At 44.8% G+C, this 27,314-nt stretch overlaps 1 protein-coding gene across 2 annotated transcripts in view; it reads right to left on the reverse strand.

Moving 5' to 3' along the window:
- Window positions 1-27,314, reverse strand: part of LOC137434006 (tomoregulin-1-like) — a 188,322-nt gene that overhangs the window by 142,050 nt on the left and 18,958 nt on the right. For both annotated transcript variants that reach the window (XM_068126590.2, XM_068126589.2), the window contains exon 2: window positions 15,837-15,943. In XM_068126590.2, the coding sequence (XP_067982691.1) occupies window positions 15,837-15,943 (107 nt within the window). The remainder of the gene's footprint in view (window positions 1-15,836; window positions 15,944-27,314) is intronic.

Here is a 27,314-nt window from a genome sequence, read left to right on the forward strand (position 1 = left end):
CGAACCGTGAGCCGACATTTTGGCCTTCTCGTGCTGGGATCCCATAGCGAGCGGTCGCATTTTGACTTTGTCAGCGGCAACGTCCCCATTTGTTCTCTCTCTTGTGCTAGATGTGAAAGCAAAGAGTCGGAGATTTTTTTTTATGATTATTTTTTTTTTTGTATACTGAATCGAGGCTCGTGAAAGAGCTAACATTTATTTCACAAACAAATCAACCAGACAAACAAAACACACAAAAAGAGGGAGCGGAAGACAATATGGGGAGAGAAGGGGAAGCACACAAACCACAACATTTGAGAGCAGGGAGAAGTGTGGGAGGGAGAGGGCTTGGGGGCAGGAGGCATGGGAAGGGGGGGGGGGGGGGGGGGGAGAGGTATAAAACACAAGGGGACCGAAATTAGCGGGGGTAGAAAAGATCAAGGTTTTGGATGGGGGAGGATAAGAGATGGTGGTGAACAGCTGTTTTAAAGACCTGGACTGGAGGGTGGAGTGGGATTGAAGAGAGTGAGGGAGTTTGTTCCAGAGGCAGGAGAAAAGACGAATGAAGGAGTGAAGGTGAGCAGAAAGTCTTGATTTTGGCAGTTTAACCATGAGGGTTGCAGGCAGATCTTGTGCGACCTGTAGGAATATTTGGGGGACAGAGCCCAGAGAGAGCTGGGGGGGGGGCAAGGCCAGAGAGGAGTCGGTAGAAGACGGAAAGACCACCAACCTGCCTGCGGTGAGTGAGTGAAAGGCCCTTGGAGTTAGCTTCATCGCGGGAGATTCCAATGATTCTGAACGCTTTGGTTTCAACAGCGTGAAGACGAGCTAGGTGTGAGGCAGGAGCACCAGACCAGAGGGGAGAGCAGTATTCCATAGAGCTGCGGATGAAAGCCTTGTATGTGGTGAGGAGCTCAGGTGTGCCAAGGAAGGACTTCGCACGACGGAGGATGCCCAGTCGGCAACTGGCTTTGGAGGCCAGATTTGAAATGTGGTTTTCCCAGGAAAGATCATGGCAAATAGTGAGACCCAAAAGCTTGAGTGACAGAACTTCTTGGAGAGGATTATTCAGAAAGTGGATGGGAGGGTTTTCCAGTCGGTCTTTTCGGAGAGACATCGTAAGAGTGTGAGATTTATCAGGATTGAAAGACATGTTCCATTTGTTTGCCCAGTCTGTGATTTTGTCCAGGTCTGCAGAGAGTGAGGAGGCTGCAGACTGCCGATCTGAGGGATGAGGAATGGAGCGACAGAGAGTAGAGTCGTCAGCAAAGAGATAGAGAGGATTTTCAAGAGAGTCAGAGAGATCATTGATGAAGACCAGAAAAAGCACAGGGCCCAGAACACTACCTTGGGGAACTCCAGCCTGAACAGGAAGAGGAGATGAGAGAAACCCATTCAGGGCCACACGTTGACTACGACCAGAGAGGAAGTCCGCCAGCCATGCGTGGAGATTTCCATGGATACCAAAGGAGGAGAGTTTGGTGAGCAGAGCGGGGTGCCAGACCGTATCGAAGGCACGTGAAATGTCAAGGGAGACAGCTCTAATTTCCTGTTTGGCGTTGAGGACCTCCATCCATTGTTGAGAAAGCAGAAGCAACATGTCCAGAGTAGAGTGACCAGGTCTGAAACCAAATTGATGATCAGAGATCAAGCCACTGGAGAAGAGGAAAGATTTCATATCTGAAGCAATGATGGATTCCATGACTTTGCTGATAATTGGGAGAAGGCTGATTGGTCTGTAGTTGCTAGGATCTGTTTTTGCACCTTTTTTGTGCAAAGCGGTGATGTTGGCTGATTTCCAAGCAGATGGCAGATGACCTTGAGCAAAAGAGAGGGTGAAGAGAACAGAAAGAGGGAGTGAAAGAGCGGAAGAACATGATTTTAGGACCCGTGGGCTGATGCCGTCAGGACCAGTTGCAGAATCAGAGTCGAGGGTTGACAGAAACTTTTCCACCTCGTCAGGAGGAAAGGACACAGAGTCCAGGAGCAGCTGGGTACGACTGGGTACGGTGGGTACAGAGAGGGATGGATTTGGGACACAAGATTTAGAGGCAAACACAGAGTTGAGGCATTCAGCTTTTTCACGTGCGGAGTCAGCCGTTAAGCCGTTTGAGGTGAGGGAGGGGATGGAGGGGGAACAAACACCAGAAACAGATTTGACCAGACGCCACCAGGATTTGGAAGAGGGAGACAGATAAGAGAGTTCGGTCTTGAGAACGGTGAGATATTGTTTCCTGGCTCTCCTGAGGGTGGACACACACTTGTTTCGGGCTTTGTGAAAGGAAATGAGATTTCCTTCCGTTGGATTTGCTTTCCAGGAGACGAAAGCAAGTTGTTTCAGGGCAACAGCCTCACCACAAGAATCCATGTACCATGGACGGGAGGAAGGGTATGACAACTGAAGACGAGATGGGATAAATCTGTGCATGAGAGAGAGCAATTTACTTTGAAAGAATTCCCAGGATGAGTTGATGTCAGAGGCGGTAGAGATGGGAGACCAGTCCAGATGATTGATGGCTACTTGAAGACCGTGCCAGTTGGCCTGAGTGAAATGCCAGACTCGTCGGCGCTGAGGAGGCTCTCTGAGAATGGTCAGAGAGATGTCCACTTTGACAAGCACATGATCAGATGAGCCGATTGGAGCAGAAGAAGAGCAGCAGACATTTTCAGGGAAGTTAGTCATAACCAAATCCAGAAGAGAAGATGCTCCGTTGACTGAGATCCGGGTCGGGAAATTGACAGATTGTGTCAGTCCCAGTGAGTCGCAGAAGTCCTTTGCTGAAGAGCCATGGCTGGTGAGAGAGGTACCCACACCCAGCCAACTGGCATGGTGACAATTGAAATCGCCACATATGAGGAAGAGAGAGTTGGGATGGGTAGATAGAAGTTGGTCCATAATATCAGACAGCGAGATGTAGATGGAGTCATCACTGTTTGGTGGACGGTACAACACACATATGAACAAAAGGTGGGAGCGAAGGGGAAGCCGTAGCCAAAGGTATTCCTGGGGGAGGGGAGGGGTATTCCTGGGGGGGGGAGAGTCTCGGAGGGGAGGGGTGTGTTTGGTGGACGGTACAACACACATATGAACAAAAGGTGGGAGCGAAGGGGAAGCCGTAGCCAAAGGTATTCCTGGGGGTGAGGAGGAGGGAGGGCAGTGGAGGGCGAGTGAGGAAGAGAGTTTTTTATAAAGATAGCAACCCCACCTCCAGGAAGAGGCTCAGGTCTATCATACCGGAGGAGGGTGTAACCTGGGAGAGATACCAAGGCATCAGAGACATCATGAAGGAGGAAAGTTTCTGTTAAGCAGATCACATCTGGTTTGTCAGAAGCAACCTGTATGGAGAGATCAGTCAAGTTTGAGCGAAGGCCCCGGATGTTTGAGGTCCATACCGTTAATGAAGAGGAAGGGGGAGCCTCGGGTACAGAACAGGGGGGGGGGAGGGGTAGGGTAAGATGTGGAAGAGGAGGAAGAGGTAGGGAGAGCTGTTGAAGGTGTGTCAGAGATTTCAGAGATTTCAGAATAGCTTGGAGAAAGGGAAGAATGGGGCGGACAAAAGGTTTGATGGAGATTGGGTGAGGCACAGTGAGGTGTTATTTGAGGAGGGGGAAGAGCGAGGCAGAAGGTTGGGGGAGATGAAGGTGAAAGTTGGAAGGGGGAAGAAGCAGGGAGGATGCTTTGAGGAGGAGGGGTGAGAGGGGAGTCTAGGAGGGGAGGAGCGAGGGAGAGTCTCGGAGGGGAGGGGTGTGTGGGGAGTTTAGGAGGGGAGGGGTGAGATTGGATTTTGAAAAGTGTACGATTCATGGGAAACGAACATTTTTTGCAAAATGAGTTTGAGGCCTTCGAGTCAAAAATACGTTTGAGGATGCTGAAGGAGGGGTGGAGTTCTGGATAGTTTAGGGAATGTAGAAAGGAGGAACTGTAAGAGATGGTATTATATATATTTTTTGGAATGAATAGATTTGGTGAGCAAGACGAAAGCATCCTTTTGTAGGAAAAGAAGAAAAGGGTGTTATAATATATGAGAGAAAATAGTTATTCAGGGGAGAGATTATACATTTCTAACCACGTGATCGCGAACAACGTGAACGAAGAACGAACGAACAAATAAACGAATAAGCCCTGAGAAGGAAATATTTTTTGGGGTTTTTTTTTTTAGAGATATTAAACAAGGAGGTATGGGGTGAACGACTGGGACGAAACAGACAACGAAAATAATTGCAGCGCATTCGACGAATCGCTGAGAGAAAAACAAAACCACAAGGTCGGAGACGGTACGGTAACCTAAGCCTACGAGTACTAGGCCTCAGAATACTCGATACGCATTCACCGACGATTGTGTATACATGTACGAAAAATTAGCACCGAAAATTTTCCAAAAGATACGCTATAGGTACATACACCGAAAGATAGATACAATCTCGACAAAAACACAATTGTGAAAGATCACTTAGCTTCGAAAGCGTGAGCGCATGGAAGATGGAACAGCTTCGAAAAGACGTGACCTCGCCGTGATCTCGCCAATCCTGTTTGACAGGAGATCGACATTTGGAGAGCGCTTCCCCTTTCTCTTCTTCCCTTGGCTTTCTCGCTTTGGCTTCTGCCTTCCCAGACCTTCCTTCCGCCCTCGCCCTGCTCGTTTGGTCCCTTCATCTGCGACTCAATTAAATAATTATATCTCTGAAACGGCTCACCCTATCGATGCAAAATTTTACAAATATCATCTTAAAGCACTGTTGCATATAGTTTGAAAATGATGTCATAGGTCACGTGGTTTGGCAGTCATCTTGGATAGAAAAATTAACCTTATCCGATCAACACGAAACTTCACAAACGTGATCCCCTACCCATACATATGCAGAGTTTACATTTTTAAAGGGCATTTGTCATGTGGTATGGCAGCCATATTAGCTTGAAAGCCGATATTAAAAAAAAAAGTGAAACCTGTCATGTCTGGTAAAAATATTATACTTGAGAACAGCTGAAGGGATTTGAAGCAAACTTGTTAATTTTTAGGATAGTGAACGATGGCATCTATCCATTGTGGGACTATGTGGAGGCATATTGGCGACACAGTCGCATTGTTCTAGTTTTTTATGTTGAAGGCTACAGTCACGGACTATATAGTCCTCATCGAGGCCAGGCCTTAAATAAAATAATTGCATTGATAAATGTGAGGAAAGAGAAATAAAAGAGAGAGAATGTTCAGGAGTGAAAATGAGTAAGAAAAGTGTACAATGTTTGTTTGTGAGAAAGAGAGATTAAAGCTAGCCCGGTTGGTAGCTGGAGTTTGAGTGAGACAGAAAGTTAGACCAGCAATCCTGACCAAGGGCGTGTAAGATGGTTCCGGGCACCACTTTAACGCTCCTACGTCCGACCGGTAGTACTACCCTGAGCGGTTGATGTCTAAAACCTACTGCAAAATAAACGGGTCCAACAGGCTGGGTGTTTGTTAGGAGACACCATCTCCTTATGGAGGATGGCTATTGGCCTCTGAAGGGAGTTCATCCGGCCTTTAATTGAGAATTATCATCCATCCGCCCTTTAATTGAAATATACATATATATATATATATATATATATATATATATATATATATATATATATATATATATAGATATATATATTCCGTATATACAGTCACGTGAAAAAGTAAGTACACCCCAAGTAAAGTTTTGACTTTTTCAACATATTTCAACAATATTGATAGATAAAGGTGATATAATATAACAAATATCATGAAACATTTACATTTTGTAGTCCATTGTATAATTTAAATAAACATAAATGCAAATTTTGCATGTGGAAAAGGTAAGTACACCCTTGGCTCTAATAGGTGGTATAGCCCCCTTTAGAAGAAACAACCTCAAGTAGGCGTTTCTTATAAATGTCTACCAGTCTCTGACATCGACTGGGAGAAATTTTTGCCCACTCCTCCATGCAGAATTCTTTCAGCTGTGCGATGTTTGAGGGGTTTCTTGCATGCACAGCTCGTTCCAAATCCCCCCACAACATCTCGATGGGATTTAGATCCGGTCTTTGACTTGGCCATTTCAGAACACTCCATTTCTTTCTTTTCAGCCATTCCTTGGTGGATCTACTGGTATGTTTAGGGTCATTGTCATGTTGCAAGGTCCACCTTCAGTTGAGCTTCAACTTCGCGACAGATGGCCTCACATTATCCTCAAGCACCCTCTGGTACAATGGAGAATTCATAGTGGATTATATGATGGTGAGCTGCCCAGGTCCTGCTGCAGCAAAGCTGCCCCAAACCATAATAGTTCCACCACCATGCTTTACAGTTGGTATCAGGTTCTTGTGGTCAAATGCTGTCTTTGGTTTTCGCCAAACATGTCTTCTGGTACTGTGGTCAAATAGCTCTACCTTTGACTCACATGTCCATAGCACATTGTTCCAGAAGTGCTGGTCTTTGCCTAGGTGTTCATTGGCAAACTTTAGTCTTGCCCTGATGTTCTTTCTGGACAGCAAAGGTTTCCTCCTGGCACACCTCCCATGTAGATCAAATTTGTGCAGCCTCTTTCTACTGGTAGACTCGTGCACTTTGACATCAACAGTGGCAAGAGCTACCTGTTGGTCCGGTGATGACATTCTGGGGTTCTTAGAGACTTCTTTCAGCATCTTGCGGTCTGCTCTCGGGCTGAACTTGCTGGGGCGGACTGGCCTGAACAAGTTGGCAGTTGTTTAGAATCTTCTCCACTTGTAGATGATCTTCCGGACAGTCGAATGATTGATTTCAAATTGTTTGGAGATCTTTTTAAATTCCTTCCCAGACTCGTAGGCATCTATAACCTTCTTACTGAAGGCCTCAGAGAGCTCTTTTGATCTAGGCATGGTGACGCCGCACACTTCAACAACAAAGAGCAAACCAAACGAAATGTCTGAGGTTTAAATAAGACAGGTTCCTCCAAGATCCTCTCTAACGATGTTCTAATCATTTGCACCTGAGCTGGTGCACCTGATTCTAATTTTAGGTATTTGAAGTAGTGATAAATCATAAATGTAGGGGTGTACTTACTTTTTCCACATAATAAATTTGCATTTATGTTTATTTAAATTATTCAATCGACTACAAAATGTAAATGTTTCATGATATTTGTTATATTATATCACCTTTATCTATCAATATTGTTGAAATGAAGATCAAATAGCTGTATGTTGAAATATGTTGAAAAAGTCAAAACTCTACATGGGGTGTCCTTACTTTTTCACGTGACTGTATATTTGAGAATTAAATACTCTTCCCTGTATTGGCTGGAACACAATGCTTCATAGACGCTGGTGCTGTGGCTTTGCTAAGCTCATGCCTAATAGCAGTAGCTTATGAAATTGTTTTCGCCAGAAGAGCCTTTTAAAAATATGTATATCTACAGTCATTTAATCAAAACTCATTTACAGCGATTAAGTTAAATTATTAGCTTTAGTCATCTTCTCTTATCCAGTGTGTGTGTGTGTGTGTGTGTGTGTGTGTGTGTGTGTGTGTGTGTGTGTGTGCGTGTGTATATATATATATATATATATATATATATATATATATATATATATACTAGCGGGGTCACCCGTGGGAATCCCACGGGCATGGATGTGTGTGACATTTCGACATATTGAGTTAGATGCTGCACATTCATTTTTACAAAATGGTTACTGGCAAGTCATCAGATCCAGAAATGGTGTGATGAACACTTTATTTATTTCACATAATATGTGACCCCTCACTCCTCTCCACCTGACACTCTCCTGTCTCCACCTAGCACTCCTCTCCTCTCCAAACCCTCACATCCCTCTCCTTTCCAATCCCTCACCTCTCCAATCCCTCACACTCCTCTCCTCTCCAATCCCTCACACGCCTCTCCAATCGCGCCTCACACTCCTCTCCAATCGCGCCTCACACTCCTCTCCAATCACGCCTCACACTCCTCTCCAATCGCACCTCACACTCCTCTCCAATCGCGCCTCACACTCCCCTCCAATCACTCCTCTCCAATCGTGCCTCACACTCCTCTCCAATCGCGCCTCACACTCCTCTCCAATCGCGCCTCACACTCCTCTCCAATCGCGCCTCACTCGCCTCTCCAATCGGCTTTCCCCGTCTCGTTTCTCTCGTTTTTCTCCCGTCTCGTTCTTTTTCTTGCTCCAAATCGGCCCATCTCGCCCGTCGGCCCGTCGGAATCGGAAATCGGCCCGTCTTGCTTTCGTGCTTGCGCGTAAATAAATTGTGTTCATGACACCATTTCTGGATCTGATGACTTGCCAGTAAGCATTTTGTAAAAATGAATGTGCAGCATCTAACTCAATATGTCGAAATGTCACACACATCCATGCCCGTGGGATTCCCACGGGTGACCCCGCAAGTTTGCATTGACGTTCGTCGATGGACTCGTTCGCCCGTCTCATTCGTTTTCTTGCTACATCCTGTTCAAGTCTGCGTTCTTCATCGGTCGTCTCATCCATTTTGGAAATGGAAGTTTCCACGCACCGCATGAATTGTCACGATCCTCAATAGGAAGAGACGTAGAGATATAGAGATGTACAGATGTAGAGATATAGAGATGTACAGATGTAGAGATGTACAGATATAGAGACGTAGAGATGTACAGATGTAGAGACGTAGAGATATAGAGATGTACAGATGCAGAGATATAGTGATCTACAGATGTAGAGACGTAGGGATATAGAGATGTAGAGATGTAGAGACGTAGAGATGTACAGATGTAGAGACGTAGAGATGTAGAGATGTAGAGATGTAGCGACGTAGAGATGTAGAGATGTAGAGACGTAGAGACGTAGAGATGTAGAGACGTAGAGATGTAGAGACGTAGAGATGTACAGATGTAGAGACGTAGAGATATAGAGACGTAGAGATGTACAGATGTAGAGACGTAGAGATATAGAGATGTACAGATGTAGAGATATAGAGATCTATAGATGTAGAGACATAGGGATATAGAGATGTAGAGACGTAGAGATGTACAGATGTAGAGACATACAGATGTAGAGACGTAGAGACGTAGAGATGTAGAGATGTAGAGATGTACAGATGTAGAGACATAGAGATGTACAGATGTAGAGACGTAGAGATGTAGAGATGTAGAGACGTACAGATGTAGAGACGTAGAGATGTAGAGATGTAGAGATATAGAGATGTAGAGATATAGAGATGTAGAGATGTAGAGACGTAGAGATATAGAGATGTAGAGACATAGAGATGTAGAGACGTAGAGATATAGAGATGTAGAGATGTAGAGATGTAGAGACGTAGAGATATAGAGATGTAGAGATGTAGAGACATAGGGATATAGAGATGTAGAGATGTAGAGATGTAGAGACATAGAGATATAGAGACGCAGAGATGTACAGATGTAGAGACATAGAGATATAGAGATGTAGAGATGTTGAGATAGAGAGATGTAGAGATGTAGCGACATAGAGATGTAGAGACGTAGAGATGTACAGACGTAGAGATATAGAGACGTAGAGATGTACAGATGTAGAGACGTAGAGATATAGAGATGTACAGATGTAGAGATATAGAGATGTACAGATGTAGAGACGTAGAGATGTAGAGATGTAGAGATGTAGAGATGTAGAGATGTAGAGACGTAGAGATGTAGAGACGTAGAGATATAGAGACCTAGACAGAGACATATATAAAGATGTAGAGATGTAGACAGAGACAGAGACATATATAATGATACTAGCGGGGTCACCCGTGGGAATCCCACGGGCATGGATGTGTGACGAATTTTAAATATATGTCGACTGTTATTTTAGGCGGTGTATTTTCGTTTATCATCATGGCGCGATTTTAAAAAATATATCTCTGCATTTTCCTCTCCAATACCTCCTCACACTTTACACACACACCGGCCCATGTTTACATATACACACACACACATATACACCCACACACACACACACACACGTACATCGACACACATGTACAGACACATATGCAAATATGTATCCACATATACACATATATGCCCATTATACACATACATACATCTCCACACACACACACACACACACACACACACACACACACACACACACACACACACACACACACATATATATACACATACACACACACACAGACATATATATACACATACACATACAACAACATGCATTTTAAGGCCATTTTCCCTGCTAGAGCGGGGGTTAGCCTACATACACATACACACACATATATATATATATACACACACACACACACACACACACACACACACACACACACACACACACACACACACACACACACACACATATATATGCACGCGCGCACACACACACACACACGTACACACACACACACACACACACACACACACACACACACACACACACACACACACACACACACACACACACACACACACACACACACGTACACATGTCCCACATGTACATATCCCACATCCCACATGTATATACATGTTTAAAGTGTACGTGCCCTTCCCCCCTCCCCCGCCCGGCAACGCTGGGTACTTCTGCTGGTAACTAATAGAATAAAAACGAAGAAATATCTCTCGGTAATTTCATGAAACTCGGTGGAATTTGGATGAAATTCGCTCGGTGAATTCACTCGGTTTATTCTGTTCGGCTCGGTTCACTCGGTTTAAAGAAAAAGCGATAATGTCGACATGTTGCCGTCTGTGTCATGTTGGGCGGTGTATTATACTTGTTGGCTGTTGGGCGGTGTTGGGCGGTGATATGGTGTATTTTTTAAAATATATCTCTGCGTTTTCCCACGTTGCTGACACCGAGTCTAAAACCATCAATAAAAATGAAATCAGATGGTGAGTTAGATTGGAGATAAAGGCGTGAGAGAGACTCAAGATCCGAAGGATCGGATCGGATTTTCTTCCCGTTTTTTTTCAACCGAGTCCAAAACTATGTTGGCGACTGCGAAAAATGAAATGATATGTCGAATTAGAATTGAAATAAATCTGTGTGAGAGAGAAAGACAGCACGGGCCTAACTAAACAGGCCTCAAAGCTATTCGAGGAGGAGTGGGTGGAGCTACTCTGCAAACCGAGTAAGCCACACCCCCGGACAGACGTCCAACAGACAGACAGAATCACCGTAGCCTATTATATAAGAGACTAGCGGGGTCACCCGTGGGAATCCCACGGGCATGGATGTGTGTGACATTTCGACATATTGAGTTAGATGCTGCACATTCATTTTTACAAAATGGTTACTGGCAAGTCATCAGATCCAGAAATGGTGTGATGAACACTTTATTTATTTCACATAATATGTGACCCCTCACTCCTCTCCACCTGACACTCTCCTGTCTCCACCTAGCACTCCTCTCCTCTCCAAACCCTCACATCCCTCTCCTTTCCAATCCCTCACCTCTCCAATCCCTCACACTCCTCTCCTCTCCAATCCCTCACACGCCTCTCCAATCGCGCCTCACACTCCTCTCCAATCGCGCCTCACACTCCTCTCCAATCACGCCTCACACTCCTCTCCAATCGCACCTCACACTCCTCTCCAATCGCGCCTCACACTCCCCTCCAATCACTCCTCTCCAATCGTGCCTCACACTCCTCTCCAATCGCGCCTCACACTCCTCTCCAATCGCGCCTCACACTCCTCTCCAATCGCGCCTCACTCGCCTCTCCAATCGGCTTTCCCCGTCTCGTTTCTCTCGTTTTTCTCCCGTCTCGTTCTTTTTCTTGCTCCAAATCGGCCCATCTCGCCCGTCGGCCCGTCGGAATCGGAAATCGGCCCGTCTTGCTTTCGTGCTTGCGCGTAAATAAATTGTGTTCATGACACCATTTCTGGATCTGATGACTTGCCAGTAACCATTTTGTAAAAATGAATGTGCAGCATCTAACTCAATATGTCGAAATGTCACACACATCCATGCCCGTGGGATTCCCACGGGTGACCCCGCAAGTTTGCATTGACGTTCGTCGATGGACTCGTTCGCCCGTCTCATTCGTTTTCTTGCTACATCCTGTTCAAGTCTGCGTTCTTCATCGGTCGTCTCATCCATTTTGGAAATGGAAGTTTCCACGCACCGCATGAATTGTCACGATCCTCAATAGGAAGTGTCTCATAATTATCAAATGACAAATGGCAAGTAAATTACATTGTGAAAATTTAATATTTCAAATAGACCTATTTAAAGTGTATGCGCAAATAACTAATTGGAGAGGAGTGTGAGGCGCGATTGGAGAGGAGTGTGAGGCGCGATTGGAGAGGCGTGTGAGGGATTGGAGAGGAGAGGAGTGTGAGGGATTGGAGAGGTGAGGGATTGGAAAGGAGAGGGATGTGAGGGTTTGGAGAGGAGAGGAGTGCTAGGTGGAGACAGGAGAGTGTCAGGTGGAGAGGAGTGAGGGGTCACATATTATGTGAAATAAATAAAGTGTTCATCACACCATTTCTGGATCTGATGACTTGCCAGTAACCATTTTGTAAAAATGAATGTGCAGCATCTAACTCAATATGTCGAAATGTCACACACATCCATGCCCGTGGGATTCCCACGGGTGACCCCGCTAGTAAATAAAAAAACGAAGAAATATGTCTCGGTAATTTCCTGAACTCGGTAATTTCTCGGTAATTTTACTTCCGGCTAAAAATGTTGAATGAAATAAAAACGAAGAAATATATGTCGTTTTGTGACGACTGGCATCAAAGGTAAACGGTGAATTCACTCGGTTTATTCGGTTCGGCTCGGTTTAAAGAAAAAGCGATAATGTCGAAATGTTGACGTCTGTGTCATGTTGGGCGGTGTATGATACTTGTTGGCTGTTGGGCGGTGATATGGTGTATTTTTAAAAATATATCTCTGCGTTTTCCCGCGTTGCTGACACCGAGTCTAAAACCATGATGGTGAGTTATATTGGAGATAAAGGCGTGAGAGAGACTCAATGGCCTTGAAGTTACAGGCATTTGAGAATTCATTTCGTTCTATAAACGGCAACTTTCATCGGATTTTCTTCTCGTTTTTTTTCAACCGAGTCTAAAACTATGTTAGCGACTGTGAAAAATGAAATGATATATCGAATTTAAAATAGATATCGACACATTGCCGTCGGTGTCATGTTGGGCGGTGTATGATACACCATGACGCGATTTTAAAAAATATATCTCTGCATTTTCCCGCGTGTGTGGAATGTTTGTGGAAAATTAAAGATTTCAAATAAACCTATTTAAAGTGTATGCGCACATAACTAATAAAAAAAACGAAGAAATATCTCGGGAATTTCCTGAAACATATTTTACTTCCGGCTAATATGTTGAATGAAATAAAAACGAAGAAATATATGTCGGCATCATTGTTGACGTTTTTGTGACGACTATCATCAAACGAAATAGTAATATATCATAACGGAAAAGCAAAAGCGAATTTTTAATATATATCGACACATTGCCGGCGGTGTCATGTTGGGCGGTGTATGATACACCATGACGCGATTTTAAAAAATATATCTCTGCATTTTCCCGCGTGTGTGGATTGTTCTCAATTATTGCTGACACCGAGTCTAAAAGTAAAACCATCGATAAAAATGAAATCATATGGTGAGTTAGATTGGAGATAAAGGCGTGAGAGAGACTCAATGGCCTTGAAGTTACAGGCCTTTGAGAATTCATTTCGTTCTATAAACGGCAACTTTCATTGGATTTTCTTCCCGTTTTTTTTCAACCGAGTCTAAAACTATGTTAGCGACTGTGAAAAATGAAATGATTTATCGAATTTGATTTGAAATAAAACTGGGGGAGAGCAAGACACCACGGGCCTACAAAACAGGACTCAAAGCTATGCGAGTTAATAAAATGGTGGATATTTGTTTATAGCCACTCCCAGAATGGGTGGAGCTATGGGTGGAGCTACTCTGCAAACCGAGTAAGCCACACCCCGGACAGACACCCAACAGATAGACAGACAGACAGACAGACAGAATCATCTACGGCTATTATAATATAGATAGAGATAGAGATGTAGAGAGACGTGTAGAGACACAGACAGAGCTTTTGAGATTTATTTATTTTTAACTGAAGAGTATTCGTATCGTATTCCGTGATTGGAAAGGGTCCACAATGGGAAAATAGTCATTATAAGTGTTACGGGTTCATCACTTCCGTTGTTGTGGTTTTCATCCACTTGAAACATTTCTGGTTCCATGTATTATTATTATTGTGGTTTGAGTGAAATGACGGTTATTGTTGTCAAAAGGTAAAAAGGTTAATGTTTTAAATGAAAAAGGAACCGGACGACGACGAAGCGGGAGGAGGAAAAAGAGGGCGGAGCGAGAGAGGTCGGACAAGAAAGCCGAGTTGCTCCAGGTTCTGAAGCGAACGTTGGCGAGCAAGAGTCACTAGCGAACTTTCGGGTTTCCGGGAAAGGAATTCCTGCGACCGAGTTGTCATCGCTGTGACCGATTAACCTGCGTGTCAGGTTTTGCTATCGATTCAGGAGAAAATCATCGCCGTGCTGGTGCGCCACGAGACCGGGCCGTCGGCCATTTTGACTCGCGCAGGACTTGTGTTTCGCTCGCGGTTTCGTTTCTTTTCGAACATTTTCACCGCATTCAGACGTCTCTCTGGGGCGTGTGTGTGACATGGCTATTTGAAGGCTAATTCGTCCATACCCGAGGGTGTGACCTCTCAGTCGCCTGTAGGGCGTCTTTGGATTTCCCAGTCACCTTGAGGGCGCATTTGTACAGCTTCGGCTGTGTGACTGTACTAGCCATCCGCACGGGATTCTGGTTTTGATTGGACATCGTTCTAGCGATAGCTGGAGCGAATCGACTGTAGCTTGAAGCCGGGAATAAGAGACATTGGGGATGTTCTTGTTTCACTCACCTGGAGCACAGTGAGTTATGTATTACTAGGGCATGCCCGTACTATATCTATATCTAAAATTATATCCCCCCCTCTATTTACATGAAATGGTTTGGTACATGAAATGTTTTGGTCCATTCGCAACGCCAAAGCGAACGGCGAACGCTTTACATGAAATGGTTTGGTGCATGAAATGTTTTGGTCCATTCGCAACGCCAAAGCGAACGGCGAACGGCTTGCGAGTACAGTGACAATCCCCCCGGGGTTTTTATTAGTTTTAAAACATAGTTTAACGCCAACATAGCGCCAACATAGTTTGCAAACGTGAAATAAATGAATACGCTCTCAAATGTGCCATCCGAGGCAGAGTGTGTCCGCCACGTTCGGCACACGCGATAGCTCGCTGCTCTCTGATTGGTTGAATCGTTTTTTGGACATAGCTCGGTAAGTAATTGTCCGATTAATATGAAACCTTGAAAAGGCACATCCTCGGGTCCCCAGCAATATACCTGGCAAGTTTAAAGTATATCGGACCCGTGGTTGTCGAGAAACAGCGGTCACAGACAAACGTACAAACAAACAAACACACAGAGATTACTGGAATTTATAGATAGATAACACTGATGGTACCATCATAGAATATTGATTGTACTTTAACTTTTGATTCATATTATTGTTGTATGGTTATTCTTGTGTGATCTTAATACAATATTTGTTTGTGAGTAACAATTGGTGTGGCTTCACCATTGATCTTTGACATACAGAATAACACATTTTTCTGCCGTGACTCCTCTCGGGGCTCGGAGGTACACCGTGACCAGGGGGTCGGGGAGGAGCACGTAACAATAAGGTAGTTCAGGAATTCCAGAGGTTCCATGCGACAAGTATTGGAAAAAAAACCTCAAATATGAAGCATTGTAATTAAAATAAGTGATTGGGTGGAGAAGAAAATGAAAGACAAAAGAGTATTTCTATTTTACCACAATGTCACCTTAAACTTAGGAAACTTGTTCAGGTGTGCACTCACTTGAAATTGGCAAATGCAGGTCACACGATCACCCACGAGGGTGCACACACCTCCATAACGGCAGCTGTAGTTGTCACAGCTACGCAGGCCTGCATCCTGTTGGGATCCTGTTTAATGGGACACAGGAACGCTTTGCTTAGTTTAAAGGACAACATTTTGTTTATAAAAATAAAATAAAAAGTACTTGTAATGAAGACTCAGCTACGAGATCAAACTAGACATTCGTGGTTGCAAACTGAAAGGCAAGGTAAGTAAACAGGCTCCCTGAGGTTATAAAGGTGTTCAAGTTGATTTGATGCACCGTACTCTTTTACAGAGGATCAGTGTTGCCAAAGCAGCTTCTTGTCAAGGGTTGTACTAGGCGGTTTGCCATTGTCTTCCCAACGCCGTTTATCTGTGCTCTCATTTTTACCTCAACTGGAACGAAGTTCAGTGGAGCTTATGCGTTGGCGCATCATAAACACTTGAAACTTCTTCTCCGAAACCGCTAATGGGTTTGCGACCAAATTTGACACAAATTGTATTTGTTGTGTTGTGACTAAAGTTTGTTCATGCCATTAAAAAAATCTGTGTCTTAGGGGTTTTACCGGGGGTCAAAGTGGGTCCAGGTTTGACCCCCCAAAATAGGAATTTACTATTTCCTCTGAAACTACACACACGATTTCGATGAAACTTCATCACAACCTTCACCACCCATGATGTACCAAAGATTTCTCACAGTATTAAAAAAAAATCTGCCCCTTTGGGGATCTACGGGGGGATTACCCCCCCAAAATAGGTGTTTGCTTTCTTCTCAGAAACTACACACACAATTCCGATGAAACTTCACCACAACCTTCATCATCCGTGATGTACGAATGTTTGTTCAAGGCATTGGAAAAATTGTGGTCTGAGGACGTACACTGGGTGGGAGGTGTGGGGAGTTGCCCCCCAAAATAGGTATTTTTTGCTTGTTTGTTTAAAGTGTTATGATTATGTTAGTATGATTCTTCATGCTGCCCTGTGTTCTAGCAACCATTGAAATTGGTTTAAAATACCTTTAGTCGGTGCAGTATACTGTTTATTCTTCAAGGTGAGCGCTGGGGATATTGCCCCTATGTTTTTTAAATACTGAGCATCAACCAAGGAAGCAGGACGTACAGATGTAGAGATGTACAGATGTAGAGATGTACAGATATACAGATGTAGAGAAGTAGACAGCGACATATTTTTGCGGCATAGCCGGTAGGGCCATGCCGTTTAGAACAGTGTCTGTCTGTCCGTATGTCCCCACAAACATACATCAATTAGAGCTGAGGGTCTGGTCACATGACAGAGGTATGCGTTCAGTAGCCATTGCAGTTGCATATTTTACTAAAACGAAATATAATAACCTTCTGTGCAATTTATTGGGGCCCCAGTGGGCGTCGTAAGGTACAGTGCATTCAGAAAGTATTCAGACCCCTTCACTTTTTTCACATTTCGTTATGTTGCAGCCTCATGCTGAAATCGTTTAAATTCTTTTTTCCCCTCATCAATCTACACTCAATACCCCATAATGACAAAGAGAAAACAGGATTTTAGAAAGTTTTGCAAATTTATTAAAAAGAAAAAACTGAAATATCACATTTACATAAGTATTCATACCCTTTGCTATGACACTTGAAATTTAGCTCAGGTGCCTCCCATTTCTGTTGATCATCTTTGAGATGTCTCTACACCTTGATTGGAGTCCACCTGTGGTAAATTCAATTGATTGGACGTGATTTGGAAAGGCACACACCTGTCTACATAAGGTCGCACAGCTGACAATGTATATCAGAGCAAAAACCAAGCCGTGAGGTCGAAGGAACTGCCTGCAGAGCTCAGAGACAGGATTGTGTCGAGGCACAGATTTGGGGAAGCCTACAAAAAAATTTCTGCTGCATTGAAGGTTCCCAAGAGCACAGTGGCCTCCATAATTCTAAAATGAAATAGGTTTGGAACAACCAGGACTCTTCAGAGAGCTGGCCGCCCAGCCAAACTGAGGAATCGGGGGAGAAGGGCCTTGGTAATAGAGGTGACCAAGAACCCGATGGTCACTCTGGCTGAGCTCCAGAGATCCTGTGTGGAGATGGGAGAAACTTCCAGAAGGACAACCATCACTGCAACACCCCACCGATCTGGGCGTTATGGCAGAGTGGCCAGACGGAAGCCTCCCCTCAGTGAAAGACACATGAAAGCCCACAGAATCTTGTTTCTCACAGTCTGAGAGTCCTTTAGGTGCTTTTTCGCAAACTCCAAGCAGGCTTCCCCTCGATTGGATAAAAAATGAGGGAGGAGCTAGGTTTTAAAGGTTTATGCTAAAAAAAACATCATAACTCTGAAACCATGTGACGCATGACGTCATGCTCGCTGACTATTTTGTGCGTCATTGGTATGCGATTCTGCCTGCAAAGTTTGGCCTCGATCTGTTCAGGGGTTTTGGAGAAAATTGGATTTTAGTGTTTTTTCAGGTTTTTCACTCAAAACAATATGGCAGCCGAACCACGTGACCTGTGACGTCATTCTAATTTTATTTCTGCATCAATTTATACCAAGAAGATGCTCAAGAAATTTCATCCTGATCGGATAAAGTTTTTTATTTGTCAACGTATTTTGTAACGGCGACACTTATGACATCATCATTCACATGTTATACCGCATGGAGAGTTCTTTGCAATGATACCTGTCTCAATTATTTCTGTGCAGGGGTTTTGGAGATATAGAGGTGCAATTTTTTTTCGGTTTTTCCAAGATGGCGCCCATACCACGTGACCTGTGACGTCATAATTACCATTAAAATATTCTACAGTCCGAGTCCCTCCTATGGTGAAAATTTGCTCTCAATTGGTCCAATTATTGCAGATAAAATAGTTTTTGAAGGAAATAATTCTGAAAAATGGCAGTAGCACGTTGAGTCACATGGCCTCCGAAGAACAAAGTTGCGTTTCTTCTTCTTTTAACAATAAAGACTTCTAGCTTCGAGATGGTACAACCAATCATGTTGAAATTTTACACACTTGTTCCGCTTGATGAGATCTACAATGCATTAAAAATTCAAGTCGATAAATGCAGTGGTTCAAGAGTTAGAAGCTTTTTAGGATTTTCCCTTCAATTATTTATTGCGGCCAAACCATGTGACTTATCAAAACGTCTCAAGTATTATTTTAACTTCCCCCAATGGTGAACATTTGTGTAAAGTTTCCACTCGAGGTCTTCACAAATTATGGAGAAGATAGCATTTTTAGTTTATGCTTAAAAACGTCATAACTCTGAAACCATGTAACGCATGACGTCATGATCGCTGAACTTTTTGTTCATCATGGGTATGCGATTATGCATGCCAAGTTTGGGTTCGATCTGTTCAGCCGTTGCGGAGAAAAAGGGGTTTCGTGTTTTTCACGAAAAACAATATGGTGGCCGAACCATGTGACGTATGACTTCGAAATTTTTTGCATTCTGAGGTTTTTTTAAAACTAAGGATCTGGGAAAAAAATATCATTTTCGTGGGAGCAAAGATGTGTTTGACGAATTCTAACCTCTTAACGTGGGCATTTTTTATATACTAAATAAACATGTTTTTTGGTCCCATTGCAGAGTTCTTTAGAATGAGCCAATAAACGTATTTTTAACTCGAAGGTCACAAGAAACTCATTTTGCAATAAATGTTCGTTTCCCATAAATCGTACACTTTCAAAAATCCAATCTCACCCCTCCCCTCCAAATCTTCCCCATAACCCCTCCCCTCCAAATCTTCCCCATCACCCCTCCCCTCCAAATCTTCCCCATCACCCATCCCTTTCAAATCTCCCCCCTTGCCCCCTCCCTCCTAAACTACCCCCTCACCCCTCCCCGCCAAGACGCCCCCTCGCCCCTCCCCTCCTAGACTCCTGCCTCACCCCTCCCCTCCAAATCTCCCCCATATCCCATCCCTTTCAAATCCCTCCCCTTGTCCCTTCCCTCCCAAACTCCCCCCTCACCCCTCCCCTTCAAATCTCCCCACCCTCATTGCTTCTCAATTTCCCCCCTCTCACTCCCCCTCCTCAAAGCGTCCTCCCCGCTTCTTCCCCCTTCAAACTCTCACCTCCATCTCCCCCAACCTTCTGCCTCGCTCTTCCCCCTCCTCAAATAACACCTCATTGTGGCTCACCCAATCACCATCAAACCTTTTGTCCGCCCCATCCTTCCCTTTCTCCGAGCTATTCTGAAATCTCTGACACACCTTCAACAGCTCTCCCTACCTCTTCCACCTCTTCCACATCTTACCCTACCCCTCCTCCCCCCTGTTCTGTATCTGATGCTCCCCCTTCCTCTTCATTAACGGTATGGACCTCAAACATCCGGGGCCTTCGTTCAAACTTAACTGATCTCTCCATACAGGTTGCTTCTGTCAAACCAGACGTGATCTGCTTAACAGAAACTTTCCTCCTTTATGATGTCTCTGATTCCATAGTATCTCTCCCGGGCTACTCCCTCCTCCGGTATGATAGACCTGAGCCTCGTCCTGTAGGCGGGGTTGCTATCTTTATCAAAAACTCTCTTCCTCACTCGCCCTGCACTGCACTCTCTCCACCTCACCCCCAGGAATACCTCTGGCTACGGCTTCCCCTTCGCTCCCACCTCTTGTTCATATGTGTGTTGTACCGTCCACCAAACAGTGATGACTCCATCTACATCTCGCTGTCTGATGATATGGACCAACTTCTATCTACTCATCCCAACTCTCTCTTCCTCATATGTGGTGATTTCAACTGTCATCATGCCAGTTGGCTGGGTGTGGGTACCTCTCTCACCAGCCATGGCTCCTCAGCAAAGGACTTCTGCGACTCACTGGGACTGACACAATCTGTCAATTTCCCGACCCGGATCTCAGTCAACGGAACATCTTCTCTTCTGGACTTGGTTATGACTAACTTCCCTGAAAATGTCTGCTGCTCTTCTTCTGCTCCGATCGGATCATCTGATCATGTCCTTGTTAAAGTGGACATCTCTCTGACCATCCTCAGGGAGCCTGCTCAGCGTCGACGAGTCTGGCATTTCACTCAGGCCAACTGGCACGGTCTTCAAGCAGCCATCAATCATCTGGACTGGTCTCCCATCTCTACCACCTCTGACATCAACTCATCCTGGGAATTCTTCCAAAGTAAATTGCTCTCTCTCATGCACAGATTTATCCCATCTCGTCTTCAGTTGTCATACCCTTCCTCCCGTCCATGGTACACGGAATCTTGTGGTGAGGCTGTTGCCCAGAAACAACTTGCCTTCGTCTCCTGGAAAGCAAATCCAACGGAAGGAAATCTCATTTCCTTTCACAAAGCCCGAAACAAGTGTGTGTCCACCCTCAGGAGAGCCAGGAAACAATATCTCTCCGTTCTCAAGACCGAACTCTCTTATCTGTCTCCCTCTTCCAAATCCTGGTGGCGTCTGGTCAAATCCGTTTCTGGTGTTTGTTCCCCCTCCATCCCCTCCCTTACCTCAAACGGCTACACAGCTGACTCCGCACGTGAAAAAGCTGAATGCCTCAACTCTGTGTTTGCCTCTAAATCTTGTGTCCCAAACCCATCCCTCTCTGTACCCACCATACCCAGTCGTACCCTGCTGCTCCTGGACTCCGTGTCCTTTCCTCCTGACAAGGTGGAAAAGTTTCTGTCAACCCTCGACTCTGATTCTGCAACTGGACCCGACGGCATCAGCCCACGGGTCCTAAAATCCTGCTCTGCTGCTCTATCTCACCCTCTCTCTGTTCTCTTCACCCTCTCTTTTGCTCAAGGTCAACTGCCATCTGCTTGGAAATCAGCCAACATCACCGCTTTGCACAAAAAAGGTGCAAAAACAGATCCTAGCAACTACAGACCAATCAGCCTTCTCCCAATTATCAGCAAAATCATGGAATCCATCATTGCTTCGGATATGAAATCTTTCCTCTTCTCCAATGGCTTGATCTCTGATCATCAATTTGGTTTCAGACCAGGTCACTCTACTCTGGACATGCTGCTTCTGCTGTCTCAACAATGGATGGAGGTCCTCAATGCCAAACAGGAAATTAGAGCTGTCTCCCTCGACATATCACGTGCCTTCGACACGGTCTGGCACCCCGCTCTGCTCACCAAACTCTCCTCCTTTGGTATCCATGGAAATCTCCACGCATGGCTGTCAGACTTCCTCTCTAGTCGTCGTCAACGTGTGGCCCTGAATGGGTTTCTCTCATCTCCTCTTCCTGTTCAGGCTGGAGTTCCCCAAGGCAGTGTTCTGGGCCCCGTGCTTTTTCTGGTCTTCATCAATGATCTCTCTGACTCTCTCGAAAATCCTCTCTATCTCTTTGCTGATGACTCCACTCTCTGCCGCTCCATTCCTCTTCCCTCAGATCGGCAGTCTGCTGCCTCCTCACTCTCTGAAGACCTGGACAAAATCACAGACTGGTCAAACAAGTGGAACATGTCTTTCAATCCTGACAAATCTCACACTCTTACTATGTCTCTCCGAAAAGATCGACTGGACAACCCTCCCATCTACTTTCTCAACAATCCTCTCCAAGAAGTTCTGTCGCTCAAGATTTTGGGTCTCACTATCTGCTATGATCTTTCTTGGGAAAACCACATTTCCAAGCTGGCCTCCAAAGCCAGTCGCCGACTGGGCATCCTCCGTCGTGCGAAGTCCTTCCTCGGCACACCTGAGCTCCTCACCACATACAAGGCTTTCATCCGCAGCTCAATGGAATACTGTTCTCCCCTATGGGCCGGTGCTCCTGCCTCACACCTAGCTCGGCTTCACGCTGTTGAAACCAAAGCTTTCAGAATTATTGGAATCTCCCGCGATGAAGCTATCTCTGAGGGCCTTTCACTCACTCACCGCAGGCAGGTAGGTGGTCTTTCTGTCTTCTACCGACTCCTCTCCGGCCTTGCACCCCCAGCTCTCTCTGTGCTCTGTCCCCCAAATATTCCTACAGGTCGCACAAGATCTGCCAGCAACCCTCTGATGGTTAAACTGCCGAAATCTCGGCTCTCTGCTCACCTTCACTCTTTCATTCCTCTTTTCTCCCGCCTCTGGAACAAACTCCCTCACTCCCTTCAATCCCACTCCTCCCTCCAGGTCTTTAAAACAGCTGTTCACCACCATCTCTTATCTTCCCCCATCCAAAACCTTGATCTTTTCTACCCCCGCTAATTCACCCCAGATCCACCTTGTTTGAAATTACAACTTCTTTCCTGGAAGTCCTGGCAGTGTCCATATGTTTTATACCTCTCCCACCGCCCCCTTCCCACGCCCCCCCCCCCAAAGCCCTCGCCCTCTCTCAGATCTCTCGATGTCTCCATGTCTCTCGGTCCCTGCTCTCAAATGTTGTGTTTGTGTCCTTCCCCCTCTCTCCCCATCTTGTCTACCGCTCCCTATGTTATATGTTTTATGTGTCGGTTTGTCTTTCTGTGTGATTAATGTTCGCTCTTTCACGAGCCTCGATCTTGTATACAAAAAAAAAAAAAAAAAAAAAAAAAAATATTTACTCAAATTTTTCCATTGAGCTGTTTCGGAGATATAGAGGGGCAAAGTTGATGGTGTTTTCCAAGATGGCGCCCATACCACGTGACCTATGACGTCATAATTAGCATGGAAAAATTGTACGTGCCCAGCTGATCATTTGATGAAAATTTCCTGTCAATCCGACCAGCGGTTGCTGAGAAACTTAATTTTAAAGTTTTCGGAGGTGCAAAATAGGGTGGAAGAATAATAAGAAAAACTTTGGGAATAATAATAGGTTACTCTCCATTTCATGGAGAATAAACCTAATAAAATGTTTTCTTTTTTGGTCGGCCGGAACACAGCTTGGGTCTCAAGAGGACTTTGGTGAGGTCGGCAGTATCCAATGATGTCGGTCTACGAAAGGGCCGCATGGTGAAACGCCCCAAAATGGTGCCGGTCAGCGACGAGAGCACATCGAGCCATGAAGCGGCAGCCAAAAACGTCCTCCTCTCAATTCCGGGCCATCTGGCTTCCCCGAGAAACACCACCTATAGTAAGGGAAACATATGAAAATCTGTTAACTAAATTGTTACCAAAACATTTCTTCACCAATATGTTTGTAAAGGTGTGTAATAACATGTGTTAAAATGTTGAAGGTCAACTCCCGTGGGAAACCCAGAAAAAAAGCTGTTGAATTCGGGTACCGAAAAATTATTTTCGAGAATTTTTATTTTTTTTAATCGGCCCTTAAGTAACTTATGAGGGGTCAAATAAGGGTTTTTCATGATTCTGAGTTGATTGTTAACATTTATATTTCACCACAGACACTCCTTTGTGGAAAAATAATTTCTAAATATATCTCATTTTCTACTTTGCAGGACATGGAGTCTAGCAATATGGATGAAGACGTTACTCCACCTGTGCTCAATTGCTTCATCTGTGCACGCTCGGATACACCAGCTGAAAGGCTCATACAGGCAACTCCAAAGGGATACTCAACTTTATTGAAACAAGCAGAAACTGTCGAAAATGTTACTGTTGTGGAACGTATGAAGGAGGCTCAAAAGGAAGGAAAACTGAGGTACCACCAGAAGTGTAAAAATGATCTGTACAACAACTTTGTTGCAACCACCAAGAAGTCAGCTCAAGCATCAAAGGCAGAGAAAGAGTCATCAAAGTTGAAGAGAAGACGCACTACTTGTGAGTTCAGTTCATCAACTGGCTGCAGTTCTAGAAGATCACAGTCAGTTGACCTCCTGTATAAGGATGTATGCATTCTTTGCAACCAACCAGCCCAGCTCTACAAAAATAATCCAGCACAAGCTAGAAAGAAATACAGAGTGCCAGATAATTTGACTGCAGATACACTGAAGGCAAGCTTGCTGAAGACAGCACGGAGTCGCGGGGATGACTGGGGCACTGAAGTCACTGGACGCCTGGAAGGGATCAACGACTTGGTAGCAGAAGAAACACTGTACCATTTGCGATGCAAACTTATGTTTGCGAGAGGTGACAGTTTGTCCAAGACTGATGAGGAAGGAAAAAGGAAGAGAGGACAGAGGAGTATTGATGAGGAGCGAGAGGCAGTTTTTATTGAATTCTGCGAATGGTTAGACTCAGAATTAGAGCATGGGGTAATGAACATGGACCAAGTCCATGAAAAGCTGCAGGAGTTTGATCAGTCACCAGAGAAGAGCCTTTCTTATTCAAAGCATTGGCTAAAGATAAAACTTCTAGAGAAATACGAAGACACCTTGTATTTCACAACACAGGAAAGAAGGGCAGATGTACTCTGTGTCAAAGATGGCACCGACAATATTCTGCGAGGGCATCATGCTAATCTTGACCATGGAGATGAGAAGACTCAGATCATAAAGACGGCACTCAAGTTCATATCCAATGATATTGCCTTGATTGATTTAGGTCCAAAGTCATACCCCACCACACACAGTATGACTGACATCGATAGTCAGCTGACACTTGTTCCTGCAAGCCTTCAGATGTTCTTGAGACCGATTGTCAAGACAGATGAAAGAGTTGCCGTTTGGGGGCAGAATTTTATTAAGGCCTGTCGACCTCGGTCTGGAGTATTGCCACACCAAATGGGGCTTGCCATACAACTTGATCATAGATTTGGGTCAAAATGGATGCTCAACAAGTTCTGGGATACACTGAGTCTTACACGGAGACACAAAACTACAAATACTGCTTCCTTAATAGTAGGAGTGGAGATGATGTTCCAGATACTTCTGGCACTCTTGACACCATTGTGGAGGAAACCGATGAACAGATCAATGATGAGGTTGCGGTTGATGCTGCGCTTGAGGATCAATCAGTGATGACAGCCAAAGTGCCAGCCAGTGAAAGTGAATTGTCAAGTAATGATCAGGTGGTCTTTATGGAGGTTGGGGAAACAAACAATGCAGTCACTCAGTTTGTTGGAGACAATATAGATTTAAACATTGTCTCTATTCATGGAAACACTCCCTTTCACTCAATGGGTTGGATCGAAGTCACCTCTCCGGCACCACCTTTGCCAGATCCACAGACAACAGCAGCTTTCCCCCGGGTGAAGTTGAAGGCACTCGACAAAGCTAAGATCCTGAGAGGAACTGAAGTAAAGATTATTCCATTTACGAACAGGAAACAGATAGGAACGAACGCGATCATGTTTCTCCCCCTCGCTGAGCTTTCCTCCTCCCTGGCTCATGATCAGCCACTCCTCACTCCAGGTGACACACTCTGGGCAGCGGGGTGGGTGATCAAACCAGAGACTCTACCTCCAACAGAGGGTGCAGCTGCACAACATTCACTCCGTGCCTACCTGCAGACCCGGGACTGGATCCTTCTACAGAGCATGTCTCTGAACCCCAGTGACTATGGATGGACAATAGGTGTGCATGGGTATGAGCCAGTTCCAACACTGGACCCCACGGCTCCTGAGGAGCTATTGCAGTTCACGAGCTGTAATTGTCATGGAGATTGCAGCAACCGGCGATGCAGCTGCAAGAGGAATGGGGTCACGTGCATCTCGGCCTGTGGAGTCTGTAATGGCATTACATGCAGAAACTGCAGTCATGATGTTGTTGAGTCTGAAGAAGACATAGACAATGACTGTTGAAACTTCTGACATTGTGAATGAGAAATAACTCGAGTATTATATATGTATGTGAAATAAAAGCTACTTTGTGTGTAAATGTAAAAGTGAAAATATAAATGTTAACAATCAACTCAGAATCATGAAAAACCCTTATTTGACCCCTCATAAGTTACTTAAGGGCCGATTAAAAAAAAAAAATTGTCGAAAATAATTTTTCGCTACCCGAATTCAACAGCTTTTTTTCTGGGTTTCCCACGGGAGTTGAACTTCAACATTTTAACACATGTTATTACACACCTTTACAAACATATTGGTGAAGAAATTTTTTGGTAACAATTTAGTTAACAGATTTGTGAAATATCTCATAAAATGCCCTTACTACTACCAATAATACCTCTTCCTCCAACATTGCAAAAGTTCACACAAGAGCTCCGGAAAGTCTCCTCACAAGAGCACACACAATGGCTGAACCTCTTTCTCCCGCACAAAGAAACCCAAGAGCTTGATACTTCTTTCAACGGTCCTTTTTTCCCTCGAACTCTCTCGCTCTGATGTCACACTGACCAATCGCTGAGCCCCATCGAATCACCCCATGGTCGTGCTCGACCAATGACGAACTTCGGGGCATAGCCTGCCGGCTAAGCTTGGCGTGAGCGTCATTAAGGCGTGGCTTACTTGCCGATCGGCACTGCCTGGCCTGCAGGGCACGGTTGTTGTTGTTGTTGTAATGGAGGTTTTTATGGCCAGCCTTGTTGTAGTTGTAAAAACGTAGGGAAAAGCCACAGGAGGTAATCACATACTGTGGGGGAACTAACCTTCTTACCTATCTACTTAACACAGCTTCACCGCCTGTGTGAAGACACATAACAATCTTAAGCTCCAGTTTCCCTACTTAAATACATTGAAATGTCTCCTACTCGTCC

The sequence above is a fragment of the Myxine glutinosa genome, chromosome 10 (assembly GCF_964187855.1).
Source record: "Myxine glutinosa chromosome 10, kmMyxGlut1.1, whole genome shotgun sequence".
NCBI classification, from domain to species: domain Eukaryota; kingdom Metazoa; phylum Chordata; class Myxini; order Myxiniformes; family Myxinidae; genus Myxine; species Myxine glutinosa.